We start from the raw sequence: 22,515 nt of genomic DNA on the forward strand, positions 1-22,515 counted from the left end.
TTATGTCGTATTATGGATTATGTTGTTAGAGCTTTCCCCAGGTAAATCGTGTACAGGTTTGGCAAGTTAAAATGAGACCACCAAGTCACCAGGAAATAGCCTATCATCATGTCTCACAATCTGCTCCACCGTTACTCATTTACTCTATTACTATTACGACTTTTTGTCGTTGAGCAATCAACCGTACCTGTCATCTTTTTGTCCCCATATATATATATATTGAGACGTGTACAGTTAATTTGATAGAAACTTTCCTCATTAGGTTGGTTGGTTGGTTGGTTGTTAAACGCCGCACTCAGCGCTGCACTATCTGACTGAAATGGTTGTTCGTTGGTGATACTTCATACATGATAGTGAGTGAGTGAGTGAGTTTAGGTTTACGCCGCACTCAGCAATATTCCAGCTATATGGCGGCGGTCTGTAAATAATCGAGTTTGGACCAGACAATCCAGTGATCAACAGCATGAGCATCGGTGACATGTGTGAACCAAGTCAGCGAGCCTGACCATCCGATCCCGTTAGTCGCCTCTTACGACAAGCATGGGTTACTGAAGACCAATTTTAACCCGGGTCTTCCCCACTAGGGGCACCAGTTGTAAATCCTGAAGAGGTTAGGGGCAGGGGTTGAGTGTCAGAGGGAGTCGGGGAGGTAAATAGAAACATCACAGTCTTCTAGGGTCAATCATAGAAAATAATACACATATTTGGGTGGGTGGTCATGGAAAAAAGAGACATTTAATAATATAATATTTTTGCCTCTTTAACCTCCCTCAAAAACCAATACATGTATATAGGGAGGGTAACACAAATATAACAAGCATTAATTAGGGATGGTAATTATGTTCAGGACAAAACAATCTCCTCACCACCCACCTCTATCTCACATGATAGGCCCTAATCACATCCGCTTTACCTTAAAAATACATGTTACCGAGTTTGTTTAACATACGTCCATTCAAGGCACACTGTATAAGAGAACGATCGAGCCTTCGACACTGATACTTAGGGCAGAATGTTAACAGATGTATGTGATGTGGCACCCAAAAAACAGTTGTAACCAGGTGATTTTGTATTGCAAGCAAATTCAAATTACGTATCGAAGTATTACGTATTAATAATATATGTTAAGGGAAAATGAAACTAATTCATGTACTAAGTTGTACGAAATAAGTAACACTATGACACCATTAGGGAATATACTTCACGTTTATGCCGGTGACAAAAAAAGCAAAGAACCTGCGTAAACTGGTACCCAGCTGTACGCGTCTTTCAGCCTGAGCGCAAGCGCTATACAAAGGGCAAACCAGTCAATATCTGAAGATGGGGATTCCCCGAATAATGACTGGGCTTCTGTCTACATAAACTAGTAAAAGCGCTTAGCTTGCGTCGTGTACCAATAAGAGGCCTAGTTTATCTTTGTAGGTTGTGACGTCACATTCTAGAGGTTTCCGGAAGATACGAGACTGTTGTACACAAATCCACGCTGGTGTAGAAACATGGAGAAGGTAAGGGGACTGGTATATATACAGGCGGTCTGTCAGACCACAGTCATACACCAATTTTCAAGCTTACACGACTGTATACTACGGAGACATAGCGAAGCAGAGAGAGGAAAAGCACACAGTCTCTACCAGTCAGAAATAACTGAAGTGACTTAGTTCAAAAAGATAACATTGAAGTTTGTTGTTTTGAAGAGAATGGCGTCTAAAGGAAAATCCCCTGCGATCGGCATAGACCTGGGAACCACCTACTCTTGTGTTGGTGTGTTCCAGAATGGAAAGGTGGAGATTATCGCCAACGACCAGGGCAACAGAACGACGCCCAGCTACGTGGCCTCACTGACACAGAACGTCTGATTGGGGATGCTGCTAAAACCAGGTGGCGCCTCAACCCACAGAACACTGTGTTTGATGCCAAGAGACTAATTGGCAGACAGTTCGACGACAGTGCTGTCCAGAAAGACATGAAACACTGGCCGTTCCACGTTGTCAACAGTTCAGGTAGCAAGCCCAAACTACAGGTGGAGTACAAGGGGGAAAAGAAGACGTTTGCACCTGAGGAAGTCAGCTCCATGGTACTGAGCAAGATGAAGGGAGACAGCTGAGGCCTACCTTGGACAACAGGTGACTGATGCAGTGATAACAGTGCCTGCCTACTTCAACGACTCCCAGAGACAGGCTACCAAGGACGCTGGGGCCATTGCAGGGCTGAACGCATTGAGAATAATCAATGAGCCTACTGCAGCTGCCCTGGCCTATGGCCTGGACAAGAACTTGAAGGGGGTGAGAAGAAATGCTTTATATTTGATTTGGGATATTGTGATATACAGGTAGCTGCAATAGGTCTAGACTACTGTCACTGATTGTTCGTTAGTCTGAACACCCGTACATGGGATGTTGCTCACTCTGTCGACCACCAGGCTATTGTGATATACAGGTAGCTGCAATAGGTCTAGACTACTGTCACTGATTGTTCGTGTTAGTCTGAACACCCGTACATGGGATGTTGCTCACTCTGTCGACCACCAGGCTATTGTGATATACAGGTAGCTGCAATAGGTCTAGACTACTGTCACTGATTGTTCGTGTGTCTGAACACCCGTACATGGGATGTTGCTCACTCTGTCGACCACCAGGCTATTGTGATATACAGGTAGCTGCAATAGGTCTAGACTACTGTCACTGATTGTTCGTGTGTCTGAACACCCGTACATGGGATGTTGCTCACTCTGTCGACCACCAGGCTATTGTGATATACAGGTAGCTGCAATAGGTCTAGACTACTGTCACTGATTGTTCGTGTAGTCTGAACACCCGTACATGGGATGTTGCTCACTCTGTCGACCACCAGGCTATTGTGATATACAGGTAGCTGCAATAGGTCTAGACTACTGTCACTGATTGTTCGTGTGTCTAAACACCCGTACATGGGATGTTGCTCACTCTGTCGACCACCAGGCTATTGTGATATACAGGTAGCTGCAATAGGTCTAGACTACTGTCACTGATTGTTCGTGTGTCTGAACACCCGTACATGGGATGTTGCTCACTCTGTCGACCACCAGGCTATTGTGATATACAGGTAGCTGCAATAGGTCTAGACTACTGTCACTGATTGTTCGTGTGTCTGAACACCCGTACATGGGATGTTGCTCACTCTGTCGACCACCAGGCTATTGTGATATACAGGTAGCTGCAATAGGTCTAGACTACTGTCACTGATTGTTCGTGTGTCTGAACACCCGTACATGGGATGTTGCTCACTCTGTCGACCACCAGGCTATTGTGATATACAGGTAGCTGCAATAGGTCTAGACTACTGTCACTGATTGTTGTGTTAGTCTGAACACCCGTACATGGGATGTTGCTCACTCTGTCGACCACCAGGCTATTGTGATATACAGGTAGCTGCAATAGGTCTAGACTACTGTCACTGATTGTTCGTGTGTCTGAACACCCGTACATGGGATGTTGCTCACTCTGTCGACCACCAGGCTATTGTGATATACAGGTAGCTGCAATAGGTCTAGACTACTGTCACTGATTGTTCGTGTGTCTGAACACCCGTACATGGGATGTTGCTCACTCTGTCGACCACCAGGCTATTGTGATATACAGGTAGCTGCAATAGGTCTAGACTACTGTCACTGATTGTTCGTGTGTCTGAACACCCGTACATGGGATGTTGCTCACTCTGTCGACCACCAGGCTATTGTGATATACAGGTAGCTGCAATAGGTCTAGACTACTGTCACTGATTGTTCGTTAGTCTGAACACCCGTACATGGGATGTTGCTCACTCTGTCGACCACCAGGCTATTGTGATATACAGGTAGCTGCAATAGGTCTAGACTACTGTCACTGATTGTTCGTGTTTCTAAACACCCGTACATGGGATGTTGCTCACTCTGTCGACCACCAGGCTATTGTGATATACAGGTAGCTGCAATAGGTCTAGACTACTGTCACTGATTGTTCGTGTGTCTGAACACCCGTACATGGGATGTTGCTCACTCTGTCGACCACCAGGCTATTGTGATATACAGGTAGCTGCAATAGGTCTAGACTACTGTCACTGATTGTTCGTGTTAGTCTGAACACCCGTACATGGATGTTGCTCACTCTGTCGACCACCAGGCTATTGTGATATACAGGTAGCTGCAATAGGTCTAGACTACTGTCACTGATTGTTCGTGTGTCTAAACACCCGTACATGGGATGTTGCTCACTCTGTCGACCACCAGGCTATTGTGATATACAGGTAGCTGCAATAGGTCTAGACTACTGTCACTGATTGTTCGTGTTTCTAAACACCCGTACATGGGATGTTGTTGCTCACTCTGTCGACCACCAGGCTATTGTGATATACAGGTAGCTGCAATAGGTCTAGACTACTGTCACTGATTGTTCGTGTGTCTGAACACCCGTACATGGGATGTTGCTCACTCTGTCGACCACCAGGCTATTGTGATATACAGGTAGCTGCAATAGGTCTAGACTACTGTCACTGATTGTTCGTGTGTCTGAACACCCGTACATGGATGTTGCTCACTCTGTCGACCACCAGGCTATTGTGATATACAGGTAGCTGCAATAGGTCTAGACTACTGTCACTGATTGTTCGTTAGTCTGAACACCCGTACATGGGATGTTGCTCACTCTGTCGACCACCAGGCTATTGTGATATACAGGTAGCTGCAATAGGTCTAGACTACTGTCACTGATTGTTCGTTAGTCTGAACACCCGTACATGGGATGTTGCTCACTCTGTCGACCACCAGGCTATTGTGATATACAGGTAGCTGCAATAGGTCTAGACTACTGTCACTGATTGTTCGTGTTAGTCTAAACACCCGTACATGGGATGTTGCTCACTCTGTCGACCACCAGGCTATTGTGATATACAGGTAGCTGCAATAGGTCTAGACTACTGTCACTGATTGTTCGTTAGTCTGAACACCCGTACATGGGATGTTGCTCACTCTGTCGACCACCAGGCTATTGTGATATACAGGTAGCTGCAATAGGTCTAGACTACTGTCACTGATTGTTCGTGTGTCTAAACACCCGTACATGGGATGTTGCTCACTCTGTCGACCACCAGGCTATTGTGATATACAGGTAGCTGCAATAGGTCTAGACTACTGTCACTGATTGTTCGTGTGTCTGAACACCCGTACATGGGATGTTGCTCACTCTGTCGACCACCAGGCTATTGTGATATACAGGTAGCTGCAATAGGTCTAGACTACTGTCACTGATTGTTCGTGTGTCTGAACACCCGTACATGGGATGTTGCTCACTCTGTCGACCACCAGGCTATTGTGATATACAGGTAGCTGCAATAGGTCTAGACTACTGTCACTGATTGTTCGTTAGTCTGAACACCCGTACATGGGATGTTGCTCACTCTGTCGACCACCAGGCTATTGTGATATACAGGTAGCTGCAATAGGTCTAGACTACTGTCACTGATTGTTTGTTAGTCTGAACACCCGTACATGGGATGTTGCTCACTCTGTCGACCACCAGGCTATTGTGATATACAGGTAGCTGCAATAGGTCTAGACTACTGTCACTGATTGTTCGTGTGTCTGAACACCCGTACATGGGATGTTGCTCACTCTGTCGACCACCAGGCTATTGTGATATACAGGTAGCTGCAATAGGTCTAGACTACTGTCACTGATTGTTCGTGTGTCTGAACACCCGTACATGGGATGTTGCTCACTCTGTCGACCACCAGGCTATTGTGATATACAGGTAGCTGCAATAGGTCTAGACTACTGTCACTGATTGTTCGTGTGTCTGAACACCCGTACATGGGATGTTGCTCACTCTGTCGACCACCAGGCTATTGTGATATACAGGTAGCTGCAATAGGTCTAGACTACTGTCACTGATTGTTCGTGTGTCTGAACACCCGTACATGGGATGTTGCTCACTCTGTCGACCACCAGGCTATTGTGATATACAGGTAGCTGCAATAGGTCTAGACTACTGTCACTGATTGTTCGTGTTTCTGAACACCCGTACATGGGATGTTGCTCACTCTGTCGACCACCAGGCTATTGTGATATACAGGTAGCTGCAATAGGTCTAGACTACTGTCACTGATTGTTCGTTAGTCTGAACACCCGTACATGGGATGTTGCTCACTCTGTCGACCACCAGGCTATTGTGATATACAGGTAGCTGCAATAGGTCTAGACTACTGTCACTGATTGTTCGTGTGTCTGAACACCCGTACATGGGATGTTGCTCACTCTGTCGACCACCAGGCTATTGTGATATACAGGTAGCTGCAATAGGTCTAGACTACTGTCACTGATTGTTCGTGTGTCTGAACACCCGTACATGGGATGTTGCTCACTCTGTCGACCACCAGGCTATTGTGATATACAGGTAGCTGCAATAGGTCTAGACTACTGTCACTGATTGTTCGTTAGTCTGAACACCCGTACATGGGATGTTGCTCACTCTGTCGACCACCAGGCTATTGTGATATACAGGTAGCTGCAATAGGTCTAGACTACTGTCACTGATTGTTCGTTAGTCTGAACACCCGTACATGGATGTTGCTCACTCTGTCGACCACCAGGCTATTGTGATATACAGGTAGCTGCAATAGGTCTAGACTACTGTCACTGATTGTTCGTGTTTCTAAACACCCGTACATGGGATGTTGCTCACTCTGTCGACCACCAGGCTATTGTGATATACAGGTAGCTGCAATAGGTCTAGACTACTGTCACTGATTGTTCGTGTGTCTGAACACCCGTACATGGGATGTTGCTCACTCTGTCGACCACCAGGCTATTGTGATATACAGGTAGCTGCAATAGGTCTAGACTACTGTCACTGATTGTTCGTGTGTCTGAAACACCCGTACATGGGATGTTGCTCACTCTGTCGACCACCAGGCTATTGTGATATACAGGTAGCTGCAATAGGTCTAGACTACTGTCACTGATTGTTCGTGTAGTCTGAACACCCGTACATGGGATGTTGCTCACTCTGTCGACCACCAGGCTATTGTGATATACAGGTAGCTGCAATAGGTCTAGACTACTGTCACTGATTGTTCGTGTGTCTAAACACCCGTACATGGGATGTTGCTCACTCTGTCGACCACCAGGCTATTGTGATATACAGGTAGCTGCAATAGGTCTAGACGACTGTCACTGATTGTTCGTTAGTCTGAACACCCGTACATGGGATGTTGCTCACTCTGTCGACCACCAGGCTATTGTGATATACAGGTAGCTGCAATAGGTCTAGACTACTGTCACTGATTGTTCGTTAGTCTAAACACCCGTACATGGGATGTTGCTCACTCTGTCGACCACCAGGCTATTGTGATATACAGGTAGCTGCAATAGGTCTAGACTACTGTCACTGATTGTTCATGTTTCTAAACACCCGTACATGGGATGTTGCTCACTCTGTCGACCACCAGGCTATTGTGATATACAGGTAGCTGCAATAGGTCTAGACTACTGTCACTGATTGTTCGTGTGTCTGAACACCCGTACATGGGATGTTGCTCACTCTGTCGACCACCAGGCTATTGTGATATACAGGTAGCTGCAATAGGTCTAGACTACTGTCACTGATTGTTCGTGTGTCTGAACACCCGTACATGGGATGTTGCTCACTCTGTCGACCACCAGGCTATTGTGATATACAGGTAGCTGCAATAGGTCTAGACTACTGTCACTGATTGTTTGTTAGTCTGAACACCCGTACATGGGATGTTGCTCACTCTGTCGACCACCAGGCTATTGTGATATACAGGTAGCTGCAATAGGTCTAGACTACTGTCACTGATTGTTCGTTAGTCTGAACACCCGTACATGGATGTTGCTCACTCTGTCGACCACCAGGCTATTGTGATATACAGGTAGCTGCAATAGGTCTAGACTACTGTCACTGATTGTTCGTGTGTCTGAACACCCGTACATGGGATGTTGCTCACTCTGTCGACCACCAGGCTATTGTGATATACAGGTAGCTGCAATAGGTCTAGACTACTGTCACTGATTGTTCGTGTGTCTGAACACCCGTACATGGGATGTTGCTCACTCTGTCGACCACCAGGCTATTGTGATATACAGGTAGCTGCAATAGGTCTAGACTACTGTCACTGATTGTTCGTGTGTCTGAACACCCGTACATGGGATGTTGCTCACTCTGTCGACCACCAGGCTATTGTGATATACAGGTAGCTGCAATAGGTCTAGACTACTGTCACTGATTGTTCGTTAGTCTGAACACCCGTACATGGGATGTTGCTCACTCTGTCGACCACCAGGCTATTGTGATATACAGGTAGCTGCAATAGGTCTAGACTACTGTCACTGATTGTTCGTGTTTCTAAACACCCGTACATGGGATGTTGCTCACTCTGTCGACCACCAGGCTATTGTGATATACAGGTAGCTGCAATAGGTCTAGACTACTGTCACTGATTGTTCGTTAGTCTGAACACCCGTACATGGGATGTTGCTCACTCTGTCGACCACCAGGCTATTGTGATATACAGGTAGCTGCAATAGGTCTAGACTACTGTCACTGATTGTTCGTGTGTCTGAACACCCGTACATGGGATGTTGCTCACTCTGTCGACCACCAGGCTATTGTGATATACAGGTAGCTGCAATAGGTCTAGACTACTGTCACTGATTGTTCGTGTGTCTGAACACCCGTACATGGGATGTTGCTCACTCTGTCGACCACCAGGCTATTGTGATATACAGGTAGCTGCAATAGGACTAGACTACTGTCACTGATTGTTTGTTAGTCTGAACACCCGTACATGGGATGTTGCTCACTCTGTCGACCACCAGGCTATTGTGATATACAGGTAGCTGCAATAGGTCTAGACTACTGTCACTGATTGTTTGTTAGTCTGAACACCCGTACATGGGATGTTGCTCACTCTGTCGACCACCAGGCTATTGTGATATACAGGTAGCTGCAATAGGTCTAGACTACTGTCACTGATTGTTCGTGTGTCTGAACACCCGTACATGGGATGTTGCTCACTCTGTCGACCACCAGGCTATTGTGATATACAGGTAGCTGCAATAGGTCTAGACTACTGTCACTGATTGTTCGTGTGTCTGAACACCCGTACATGGGATGTTGCTCACTCTGTCGACCACCAGGCTATTGTGATATACAGGTAGCTGCAATAGGTCTAGACTACTGTCACTGATTGTTCGTGTGTCTGAACACCCGTACATGGGATGTTGCTCACTCTGTCGACCACCAGGCTATTGTGATATACAGGTAGCTGCAATAGGTCTAGACTACTGTCACTGATTGTTCGTGTGTCTGAACACCCGTACATGGGATGTTGCTCACTCTGTCGACCACCAGGCTATTGTGATATACAGGTAGCTGCAATAGGTCTAGACTACTGTCACTGATTGTTCGTGTGTCTGAACACCCGTACATGGGATGTTGCTCACTCTGTCGACCACCAGGCTATTGTGATATACAGGTAGCTGCAATAGGTCTAGACTACTGTCACTGATTGTTCGTTAGTCTAAACACCCGTACATGGGATGTTGCTCACTCTGTCGACCACCAGGCTATTGTGATATACAGGTAGCTGCAATAGGTCTAGACTACTGTCACTGATTGTTCATGTTTCTAAACACCCGTACATGGGATGTTGTTGCTCACTCTGTCGACCACCAGGCTATTGTGATATACAGGTAGCTGCAATAGGTCTAGACTACTGTCACTGATTGTTCGTGTGTCTGAACACCCGTACATGGGATGTTGCTCACTCTGTCGACCACCAGGCTATTGTGATATACAGGTAGCTGCAATAGGTCTAGACTACTGTCACTGATTGTTCGTGTGTCTGAACACCCGTACATGGGATGTTGCTCACTCTGTCGACCACCAGGCTATTGTGATATACAGGTAGCTGCAATAGGTCTAGACTACTGTCACTGATTGTTCGTTAGTCTGAACACCCGTACATGGGATGTTGCTCACTCTGTCGACCACCAGGCTATTGTGATATACAGGTAGCTGCAATAGGTCTAGACTACTGTCACTGATTGTTCGTTAGTCTGAACACCCGTACATGGGATGTTGCTCACTCTGTCGACCACCAGGCTATTGTGATATACAGGTAGCTGCAATAGGTCTAGACTACTGTCACTGATTGTTCGTGTGTCTAAACACCCGTACATGGGATGTTGCTCACTCTGTCGACCACCAGGCTATTGTGATATACAGGTAGCTGCAATAGGTCTAGACTACTGTCACTGATTGTTCGTGTGTCTGAACACCCGTACATGGGATGTTGCTCACTCTGTCGACCACCAGGCTATTGTGATATACAGGTAGCTGCAATAGGTCTAGACTACTGTCACTGATTGTTCGTTAGTCTGAACACCCGTACATGGGATGTTGCTCACTCTGTCGACCACCAGGCTATTGTGATATACAGGTAGCTGCAATAGGTCTAGACTACTGTCACTGATTGTTCGTGTGTCTGAACACCCGTACATGGGATGTTGCTCACTCTGTCGACCACCAGGCTATTGTGATATACAGGTAGCTGCAATAGGTCTAGACTACTGTCACTGATTGTTCGTGTGTCTGAACACCCGTACATGGGATGTTGCTCACTCTGTCGACCACCAGGCTATTGTGATATACAGGTAGCTGCAATAGGTCTAGACTACTGTCACTGATTGTTCGTTAGTCTGAACACCCGTACATGGGATGTTGCTCACTCTGTCGACCACCAGGCTATTGTGATATACAGGTAGCTGCAATAGGTCTAGACTACTGTCACTGATTGTTCGTGTGTCTGAACACCCGTACATGGGATGTTGCTCACTCTGTCGACCACCAGGCTATTGTGATATACAGGTAGCTGCAATAGGTCTAGACTACTGTCACTGATTGTTCGTGTGTCTGAACACCCGTACATGGGATGTTGCTCACTCTGTCGACCACCAGACTATTGTGATATACAGGTAGCTGCAATAGGTCTAGACTACTGTCACTGATTGTTCGTTAGTCTAAACACCCGTACATGGGATGTTGCTCACTCTGTCGACCACCAGGCTATTGTGATATACAGGTAGCTGCAATAGGTCTAGACTACTGTCACTGATTGTTCGTGTGTCTGAACACCCGTACATGGGATGTTGCTCACTCTGTCGACCACCAGGCTATTGTGATATACAGGTAGCTGCAATAGGTCTAGACTACTGTCACTGATTGTTCGTGTGTCTGAACACCCGTACATGGGATGTTGCTCACTCTGTCGACCACCAGGCTATTGTGATATACAGGTAGCTGCAATAGGTCTAGACTACTGTCACTGATTGTTCGTGTGTCTGAACACCCGTACATGGGATGTTGCTCACTCTGTCGACCACCAGGCTATTGTGATATACAGGTAGCTGCAATAGGTCTAGACTACTGTCACTGATTGTTCGTGTGTCTGAACACCCGTACATGGGATGTTGCTCACTCTGTCGACCACCAGGCTATTGTGATATACAGGTAGCTGCAATAGGTCTAGACTACTGTCACTGATTGTTCGTGTGTCTAAACACCCGTACATGGATGTTGCTCACTCTGTCGACCACCAGGCTATTGTGATATACAGGTAGCTGCAATAGGTCTAGACTACTGTCACTGATTGTTCGTGTGTCTGAACACCCGTACATGGGATGTTGCTCACTCTGTCGACCACCAGGCTATTGTGATATACAGGTAGCTGCAATAGGTCTAGACTACTGTCACTGATTGTTTGTTAGTCTGAACACCCGTACATGGGATGTTGCTCACTCTGTCGACCACCAGGCTATTGTGATATACAGGTAGCTGCAATAGGTCTAGACTACTGTCACTGATTGTTCGTGTGTCTAAACACCCGTACATGGGATGTTGCTCACTCTGTCGACCACCAGGCTATTGTGATATACAGGTAGCTGCAATAGGTCTAGACTACTGTCACTGATTGTTCGTGTTAGTCTGAACACCCGTACATGGGATGTTGCTCACTCTGTCGACCACCAGGCTATTGTGATATACAGGTAGCTGCAATAGGTCTAGACTACTGTCACTGATTGTTCGTGTTTCTAAACACCCGTACATGGGATGTTGCTCACTCTGTCGACCACCAGGCTATTGTGATATACAGGTAGCTGCAATAGGTCTAGACTACTGTCACTGATTGTTCGTTAGTCTAAACACCCGTACATGGGATGTTGCTCACTCTGTCGACCACCAGGCTATTGTGATATACAGGTAGCTGCAATAGGTCTAGACTACTGTCACTGATTGTTCGTGTGTCTGAACACCCGTACATGGGATGTTGCTCACTCTGTCGACCACCAGGCTATTGTGATATACAGGTAGCTGCAATAGGTCTAGACTACTGTCACTGATTGTTCGTGTGTCTGAACACCCGTACATGGGATGTTGCTCACTCTGTCGACCACCAGGCTATTGTGATATACAGGTAGCTGCAATAGGTCTAGACTACTGTCACTGATTGTTCGTGTGTCTGAACACCCGTACATGGGATGTTGCTCACTCTGTCGACCACCAGGCTATTGTGATATACAGGTAGCTGCAATAGGTCTAGACTACTGTCACTGATTGTTCGTGTAGTCTGAACACCCGTACATGGGATGTTGCTCACTCTGTCGACCACCAGGCTATTGTGATATACAGGTAGCTGCAATAGGTCTAGACTACTGTCACTGATTGTTCGTGTGTCTAAACACCCGTACATGGGATGTTGCTCACTCTGTCGACCACCAGGCTATTGTGATATACAGGTAGCTGCAATAGGTCTAGACTACTGTCACTGATTGTTCGTGTGTCTAAACACCCGTACATGGGATGTTGCTCACTCTGTCGACCACCAGGCTATTGTGATATACAGGTAGCTGCAATAGGTCTAGACTACTGTCACTGATTGTTCGTGTGTCTGAACACCCGTACATGGGATGTTGCTCACTCTGTCGACCACCAGGCTATTGTGATATACAGGTAGCTGCAATAGGTCTAGACTACTGTCACTGATTGTTTGTTAGTCTGAACACCCGTACATGGGATGTTGCTCACTCTGTCGACCACCAGGCTATTGTGATATACAGGTAGCTGCAATAGGTCTAGACTACTGTCACTGATTGTTCGTTAGTCTGAACACCCGTACATGGGATGTTGCTCACTCTGTCGACCACCAGGCTATTGTGATATACAGGTAGCTGCAATAGGTCTAGACTACTGTCACTGATTGTTCGTGTGTCTGAACACCCGTACATGGGATGTTGCTCACTCTGTCGACCACCAGGCTATTGTGATATACAGGTAGCTGCAATAGGTCTAGACTACTGTCACTGATTGTTCGTGTGTCTGAACACCCGTACATGGGATGTTGCTCACTCTGTCGACCACCAGGCTATTGTGATATACAGGTAGCTGCAATAGGTCTAGACTACTGTCACTGATTGTTCGTGTTTCTAAACACCCGTACATGGGATGTTGCTCACTCTGTCGACCACCAGGCTATTGTGATATACAGGTAGCTGCAATAGGTCTAGACTACTGTCACTGATTGTTCGTGTGTCTAAACACCCGTACATGGGATGTTGCTCACTCTGTCGACCACCAGGCTATTGTGATATACAGGTAGCTGCAATAGGTCTAGACTACTGTCACTGATTGTTCGTGTGTCTAAACACCCGTACATGGGATGTTGCTCACTCTGTCGACCACCAGGCTATTGTGATATACAGGTAGCTGCAATAGGTCTAGACTACTGTCACTGATTGTTCGTGTGTCTGAACACCCGTACATGGGATGTTGCTCACTCTGTCGACCACCAGGCTATTGTGATATACAGGTAGCTGCAATAGGTCTAGACTACTGTCACTGATTGTTCGTTAGTCTGAACACCCGTACATGGGATGTTGCTCACTCTGTCGACCACCAGGCTATTGTGATATACAGGTAGCTGCAATAGGTCTAGACTACTGTCACTGATTGTTCGTGTTTCTAAACACCCGTACATGGGATGTTGCTCACTCTGTCGACCACCAGGCTATTGTGATATACAGGTAGCTGCAATAGGTCTAGACTACTGTCACTGATTGTTCGTTAGTCTGAACACCCGTACATGGGATGTTGCTCACTCTGTCGACCACCAGGCTATTGTGATATACAGGTAGCTGCAATAGGTTTAGACTACTGTCACTGATTGTTCGTGTTTCTGAACACCCGTACATGGGATGTTGCTCACTCTGTCGACCACCAGGCTATTGTGATATACAGGTAGCTGCAATAGGTCTAGACTACTGTCACTGATTGTTCGTTAGTCTGAACACCCGTACATGGGATGTTGCTCACTCTGTCGACCACCAGGCTATTGTGATATACAGGTAGCTGCAATAGGTCTAGACTACTGTCACTGATTGTTCGTGTGTCTGAACACCCGTACATGGGATGTTGCTCACTCTGTCGACCACCAGGCTATTGTGATATACAGGTAGCTGCAATAGGTCTAGACTACTGTCACTGATTGTTCGTGTGTCTGAACACCCGTACATGGGATGTTGCTCACTCTGTCGACCACCAGGCTATTGTGATATACAGGTAGCTGCAATAGGTCTAGACTACTGTCACTGATTGTTCGTGTGTCTAAACACCCGTACATGGGATGTTGCTCACTCTGTCGACCACCAGGCTATTGTGATATACAGGTAGCTGCAATAGGTCTAGACTACTGTCACTGATTGTTCGTGTGTCTAAACACCCGTACATGGGATGTTGCTCACTCTGTCGACCACCAGGCTATTGTGATATACAGGTAGCTGCAATAGGTCTAGACTACTGTCACTGATTGTTCGTGTGTCTAAACACCCGTACATGGGATGTTGCTCACTCTGTCGACCACCAGGCTATTGTGATATACAGGTAGCTGCAATAGGTCTAGACTACTGTCACTGATTGTTCGTGTGTCTAAACACCCGTACATGGGATGTTGCTCACTCTGTCGACCACCAGGCTATTGTGATATACAGGTAGCTGCAATAGGTCTAGACTACTGTCACTGATTGTTCGTGTGTCTGAACACCCGTACATGGGATGTTGCTCACTCTGTCGACCACCAGGCTATTGTGATATACAGGTAGCTGCAATAGGTCTAGACTGCTGTCACTGATTGTTTGTTAGTCTGAACACCCGTACATGGGATGTTGCTCACTCTGTCGACCACCAGGCTATTGTGATATACAGGTAGCTGCAATAGGTTTAGACTACTGTCACTGATTGTTCGTGTTTCTAAACACCCGTACATGGGATGTTGCTCACTCTGTCGACCACCAGGCTATTGTGATATACAGGTAGCTGCAATAGGTCTAGACTACTGTCACTGATTGTTCGTGTGTCTGAACACCCGTACATGGGATGTTGCTCACTCTGTCGACCACCAGGCTATTGTGATATACAGGTAGCTGCAATAGGTCTAGACTACTGTCACTGATTGTTCGTGTGTCTAAACACCCGTACATGGGATGTTGCTCACTCTGTCGACCACCAGGCTATTGTGATATACAGGTAGCTGCAATAGGTCTAGACTACTGTCACTGATTGTTCGTGTGTCTGAACACCCGTACATGGGATGTTGCTCACTCTGTCGACCACCAGGCTATTGTGATATACAGGTAGCTGCAATAGGTCTAGACTACTGTCACTGATTGTTCGTGTTTCTAAACACCCGTACATGGGATGTTGCTCACTCTGTCGACCACCAGGCTATTGTGATATACAGGTAGCTGCAATAGGTCTAGACTACTGTCACTGATTGTTCGTGTGTCTAAACACCCGTACATGGGATGTTGCTCACTCTGTCGACCACCAGGCTATTGTGATATACAGGTAGCTGCAATAGGTCTAGACTACTGTCACTGATTGTTCGTGTGTCTAAACACCCGTACATGGGATGTTGCTCACTCTGTCGACCACCAGGCTATTGTGATATACAGGTAGCTGCAATAGGTCTAGACTACTGTCACTGATTGTTCGTGTGTCTGAACACCCGTACATGGGATGTTGCTCACTCTGTCGACCACCAGGCTATTGTGATATACAGGTAGCTGCAATAGGTCTAGACTACTGTCACTGATTGTTCGTGTGTCTCAACACCCGTACATGAGATGTTGCTCACTCCAGGCCAATGTAATATTCGCCACATGTTATATCATTAAGTACGACGAACCAGAATATATTCTAACTTTATTTAGTTATGTCTTAGCAGATGAATGCATATGTTCAGAATGTGAGTATCAAGAAGTGTACAGATAGTATAAAATACAACGTTCACAGAAATAATCACACCATCAAATTCCTAAAACGGTAACAAGGAATTATATAATGAGCAAATAACATGGAAATAAATACTCTCTTTAACATCATGTCCATGAAGCCTCAATATGCGGACGAAGTAAAACAACTTTTTACCTCGCTGAAATTATACTATTTTGATATTCAAGGAAGCGGGTAGGACAGAGGGTAGGGAAACGAAGGGAGAGACGATGGATAGTAAAAGATTCCCGTCCATGTTTGACAACCAGGACTTATGCTTCAGACAGCTGACCAAAAAATATTTGGTTTGCCCCCAAACATTACTGCCATGGGAAGTTATTTCCATCCTCGTCGCCCTGAACACGACCACGACCGTCCTTCGTGATCATCGCCCCTGTATTGCCGTCCAACAAGATGAAGCTTGGAATACCGCTCACACCAAACTTTTCACACAGTTGTCCCTGCAAAAGATTTTGAATATATTTAGTCATCTTTTTTTCCTCAAATTTTCGAGTGATCTGTCCGTCAAGAACAGTGTAGCAAGGGACATAGTAGTAGTAGTAGTAGTAGTAGAAGTAGTAGTAGAAGTAGTATACGTGGTGGTAGTAGTAGTACTAGTAGTAGTAGTAGTAGTACTAGTAGTAGTAGTAGTAGCAGCAGCAGCAGTAGTAGTAGTAGTAGTAGTAGTAGTAGTAGTAGTAGTAGTAGTAGCAGTAGCAGTAGTAGTAGTAGTAGAAGTAGTAGTAGCAGTAGCAGAAGTAGTAGTAGTAGTAGAAGTAGTATACGTGGTGGTAGTAGTAGAAGTAGTATACGTGGTGGTAGTAGTAGTAGTAGGAGGAGTGGTGGTGGTAGTAGTAGTAGTAGAAGTATAAGAAGAGACATTTACAGATTAAAATAATATACTTTAATAGTAGTAGTAGTAGTCGTAGTAGTAATAGACGTATTTACGGACTTCAGTAATATTATTCAGTAGCTTTAGGCAGAGATTATTACTGGTCGTGGTGGTGGTGGTGGTATCAAACTGACACTGTTGTCATGACTACTCATCTTGGTCCATCCCTTACCTTCCTGTCTCTGTCGGCGTATGATATAGTGAGCCATGGCATGCTGTCATAGTAGTCATCGAAACTCTCCTGATCCCTGTCAGAGCTGACGAACACAATCTCCAGCCCCTTGCTCTTCACTTTCTTGTAGAATTCGACCAGGACGGGCGTGAAGTTTCGGCACGGGGGGGCACCAGTGGGCGGAGAAGTAAATACCTGAAACAACGTGTTTGCACATTAAAATAACTGTAACAGATTACCTGAGTGTGTATTGGATGGACAGCATACATCATGTACAGTACACCTGGTTGTGATTCATGGAGGTATGGTATGATACAATACTCATATTTCATATTTTCATGAGCGGTGTGGTAGCCTAGCGAGTAAAGCGTTTGCTCGTCACGCCGAAGACCCGGTTCCATTTTCCTCATGGACCAGTACAATGAGTGAAGCTCATTTCTGTTGTCCCCTGTCGTGATATTGCTGGAATATTGCCAAAAGCTCATACTTTTAACACGTAATGTACTACACATACAGGTGAGGGGCGGTGGGGTAGTCTAGTGGTTAAAGCGTTGGCTCGTCACGCCAAAGACCCGGGTTCGATTCCCCACATGGGCACAATGTGTGAAGCCCATTTCTGGTGTCCCCCGCCGTGATATTGCTGGAATATTGCTAAAAGCGGCGTAAAACTAAACTCAGTCAGTCAGTCAGACATACAGGTGCACACACAGACAGGGTATTTCTGGGTATTCTATTGCACTGGCGTTATATATTTCCGATCAGTTACATGAAGCGTTAGTAATATATCTGCTCAGTCTAGAAAAGTGGGCGTTGCTGGGCTGGACAATGTCCGCTTTGTTTGTAGTTGTTCAAGACTGACGTCATGAACATCGATCTGCGGAATTGGTATTCGACGACCTGTGTCAATCAAGTCCGCGAGAATGACCACGTGCATCCGATCCTGTTAGTCGCCTCTTACGACAAGCATGGGTGGCTGACAACCGATTCTAACCCGGATCTTCACATGTCCAATGCATCAGCTCTTCACGTGTCCTGATAGCGAGGACCAATGTTTATTCTTCTTGTGAGTGAGTATGGTTTTACGCCGCTTTTAGCAATATTCCAGCAATACCATGGCGGGGAACACCAGAAATGGGCTTCACACATTGTACCCATGTGGGGACTCGAACCCGGGTCTTCGGCGTGAAGAGCGAACGCTTTAACCACTAGGCTACCCCACCGCCCTCAGGGTATGAGAACACGCTATCAACCACGTAGCCGTGATATTGCTGGAATACAGCTAAAAGCGCCGTTAAATCATACTCACTCGCTCACTCTTATACCCTGACTTTAACGATCAATGGATTGTCTGGTCCACACTCTACAATATGTACAGACCACCGTTACATAGCTGGAACATTGCTGATAGTGGTCTTCAGTGTCAAGAAAAGAAATACTTCCCTGTATCTAGGAAGAGAATATTGGTCCATATGATGTATATGTGTGGGGAATCGAACCGTGTCCACCTCAAGACGAACGCTGTACCACGCTACCCAACCACCCCCCAGAACAGTTTACTATTTTCATTTGTGTACAGGAAAACAACATTCCCAACCAACGAATTATTACAATCAAACTTGCCAAATTTGGCCACTTGCCAAAGGAAAACACGGAAGCGACGACGGAACCTCTCCCGGGTAACCCATGGCAACGCGTTCCATGGTGAGTTGTCTTGTCTCAAAATAAAAATTAGATGATCAGCTGTTCGTATCCGCGTTCACAACGATTCTTTCCTACTTTCCCCTTGTCTTAACTTCATGTTGAATCTGTATTAAAACTGAATGTAATCGCCGAATGACTTCATAATAACGTAGCCTCTTGCTGGCTTTCCTACTGATGTGTTATGCGTTACCATGGCGACATGCGTGAATGCACAAATGAGCATTGCAGTGATCTCACACGCACAATAGACGGTTAATTTCTATTCAAACAATGTCTACTTTGTGGAGGTCGACTGAACGGCTTGTGGGTATATACAATCCTCACGGTATGTCGTGCGTGTCTTTTTCCTCACAAGGAAATCAGTTATGCCACGCGGGTAATAGGCCAAGGCTATTATCTTGTTATCAGTATGAAATAAAATATAATATTGCTGATAACAGTATATCGACTGTATATTCCCGTACTGTAGAAGCCTTGGGATGTTATTTTATTTACAGACCGAACAAGATTGCATGCCGCTCTCTTTGGCGATTTCAGGCCACATCAAGAATGAGATTACAAAACTGGAAAAGTGAATGAGTTTAGTATTAGTTTACGCTAACTCAGCAATATTCCAGGTGGTGGCGGCGGTCTGTAAATAATCGAGTCTGGACCACACAGTCCGGCCAGTGATCAACAGCATGAGCATCGATCTGAGCAATTGGGAACCGATGACATGTGTTAAGTTAGCGAGCCTGACCACCCGATCCCATTAGTCGCCTCTACGACAAGCATGGGTTACTGAAGATACTAAGGTTAACCTCAACTCCCATTCTTTAACATTGTACTAAGGTTACCTTAGTGACTTACGATCACCTTAGTGATTTGTGAAAGGAAGCCCAGGTCTCTATGTTATAAGTGAACAGTTTAACCACGAGGTTATCCTGCTTGGCCTTATGTCATGGATAAATTTCTTCAGACGCAACGCCGTCACCACAGAGTGCGTGACTGCGTTGGTTTTTTTACGCTGCTTTTAGCAATATTCCAGCCATATCACCAGAAACACACATTATACGCAAGTGGGGAATCGAGCATTGATAAAACCTGCGATATTTTTTTTCTCAGCAAAATCGAAGCTGTTACCACATTCGTTTTACCTCTATACTTTAAGGGGTCAATGATATGTAGGTTCCCGTGGGGTTTCTGGGTAGGAATGGGCCTCTATAACTACGCATGCTTGTTGTAAAAGGCGATGATTGGAATAGTAAAGTGATGGTTCATGTCATGGTCTATTCATGGTGTTTGTGTTTGCTCGCAATATTAACAACTTGGTTAACGATCCATATTGTGTTGGACAGTTGCTGAGAGCGACAATAGTAATAACAAGCAGAACCTAGCTACCTACCTAACTACCTACCCAGCCCCATACATAGAAACGTCGTGTACATATCACGTGTATCACTCGTGCTCAAACTGTCCACACACCTGTTCACACTTCGTCATAGCTGGCGAGTTCTATGATTAAGCATCATTCCTAAAATCATATCCACATATATATATATCGTCATCATTAGACGATTGTAAACACAGATATGATCCCACCCATTCGTAGTGTCATGAACCATCGGGGTCAATTCTGGCGAGGAGAGATTAGTATCGGCTCTCGTTCTGTGTTAAATGACGATCGTTACTTACCAACGTATTTCTGTTCGCCAGTGAATGATGACACGGGCACTTCGCTCTTGTCTTTGCCCATAACACTCTGCCCAAAAAGTTCAGCGAAATCATTCCCTACGCTCATGTTTACAGCCTTATCACCGCAGTCAGATACCGTCAGGGAGAGTGGAGGTCTTGTCAAATTTGCACAACCGACACGGATGAAGATCTACAGCCTGAGTACCACACGGCTATTTATACAAGGGAGGTAACCGTAAACATGACCAATGAGGTATATCGATTTCCTGCATGACAGAACATGTGTTGCAGCTTCGTATTATCTTCCGTCTATTTATAGTCATTATATTATTTTCGTAATCGAAATGGAATTATGGAGAACTTTCAAAAGTATTTTCACAGTGACAATTATATTTATTTCCAGCTAATGGGGGGTTTGAAAGGGGGTGGTTCAGGGGTTCGAAACACACACACACACACCCCCTTCCTGGATCCGCCCATGGGTTCTACATTGTACATATGTTCTTCAGTGTAAGTGAATATTATGGTTTAAAATAAACGGTGTATCTAAAGTATAAAGGTGTGTCACTAAGATCTGAATATACGTGTAACACAACGAACAGCACCCCCTCTACCACATGACTCCCATGTCTTGTATCACTAAGATCTGAATATACGTGTAACACAACCAACAGCACCCCCTCTGCCACATGACCCCCATGTCTTGTATCACTAAGATCTGAATATACGTGTAACACAACCAACAGCACCCCCTCTGCCACATGACCCCCATGTCTTGTATCACTAAGATCTGAATATACGTGTAACACAACGAACAGCAGCCCCTCTACCACATGACCCCCATGTCTTGTATCACTAAGATCTGAATATACGTGTAACACAACGAACAGCAGCCCCTCTACCACATGACCCCCATGTCTTGTATCACTAAGATCTGAATATACGTGTAACACAACGAACAGCAGCCCCTCTGCCACATGACTCCCATGTCTTGTATCACTAAGATCTGAATATACGTGTAACACAACGAACAGCAGCCCCTCTACCACATGACTCCCATGTCTTGTATCACTAAGATCTGAATATACGTGTAACACAACCAACAGCACCCCCTCTACCACATGACTCCCATGTCTTGTATCACTAAGATCTGAATATACGTGTAACACAACGAACAGCAGCCCCTCTGCCACATGACTCCCATGTCTTGTATCACTAAGATCTGAATATACGTGTAACACAACGAACAGCACCCCCTCTACCACATGACTCCCATGTCTTGTGTCACTAAGATCTGAATATACGTGTAACACAACGAACAGCACCCCCTCTACCACATGACCCCCCCCCCCATGTCTTGTATCACTAAGATCTGAATATATAAGTGTAACACAACGAACAGCAGCCCCTCTGCCACATGACCCCCATGTCTTGTGTCACTAAGATCTCTGAATATACGTGTAACACAACGAACAGCAGCCCTCTGCCACATGACTCCCATGTCTTGTATCACTAAGATCTGAATATACGTGTAACACAACGAACAGCACCCCCTCTATGACCCCTATGCCATGACTAAGATCCCCCATGCCTTGCCACATCACTAAGATCTGAATATGACTCCCATGTAACTATCAACGAACAGCACCCTTCTACCACATGACCCCCATGTCTTGTATCACTAAGATCTGAATATACGTGTAACACAACGAACAGCA

The 22,515-nt window shown here is 45.6% G+C and overlaps 1 protein-coding gene and 1 pseudogene across 1 annotated transcript; one reads left to right on the forward strand and one right to left on the reverse strand.

Moving 5' to 3' along the window:
• Nucleotides 1–1,644: 1,644 nt before the first annotated feature.
• On the forward strand, nt 1,645–16,413 carry LOC124284897 (annotated as a pseudogene).
• LOC124284881 (nucleoredoxin-like) lies at nt 16,273–21,022 on the reverse strand. The gene is given in 4 exon segments (XM_046721011.1): nt 16,273–16,819; nt 17,423–17,590; nt 17,592–17,617; nt 20,798–21,022. Coding segments are annotated over 4 exon segments (441 nt in total). The 5' UTR covers nt 20,904–21,022; the 3' UTR covers nt 16,273–16,678.
• Nucleotides 21,023–22,515: the final 1,493 nt, after the last annotated feature.

Source organism: Haliotis rubra, unplaced genomic scaffold (assembly GCF_003918875.1).
Source record: "Haliotis rubra isolate DU_JTF1 unplaced genomic scaffold, ASM391887v1 Scf347, whole genome shotgun sequence".
NCBI lineage: Eukaryota > Metazoa > Mollusca > Gastropoda > Lepetellida > Haliotidae > Haliotis > Haliotis rubra.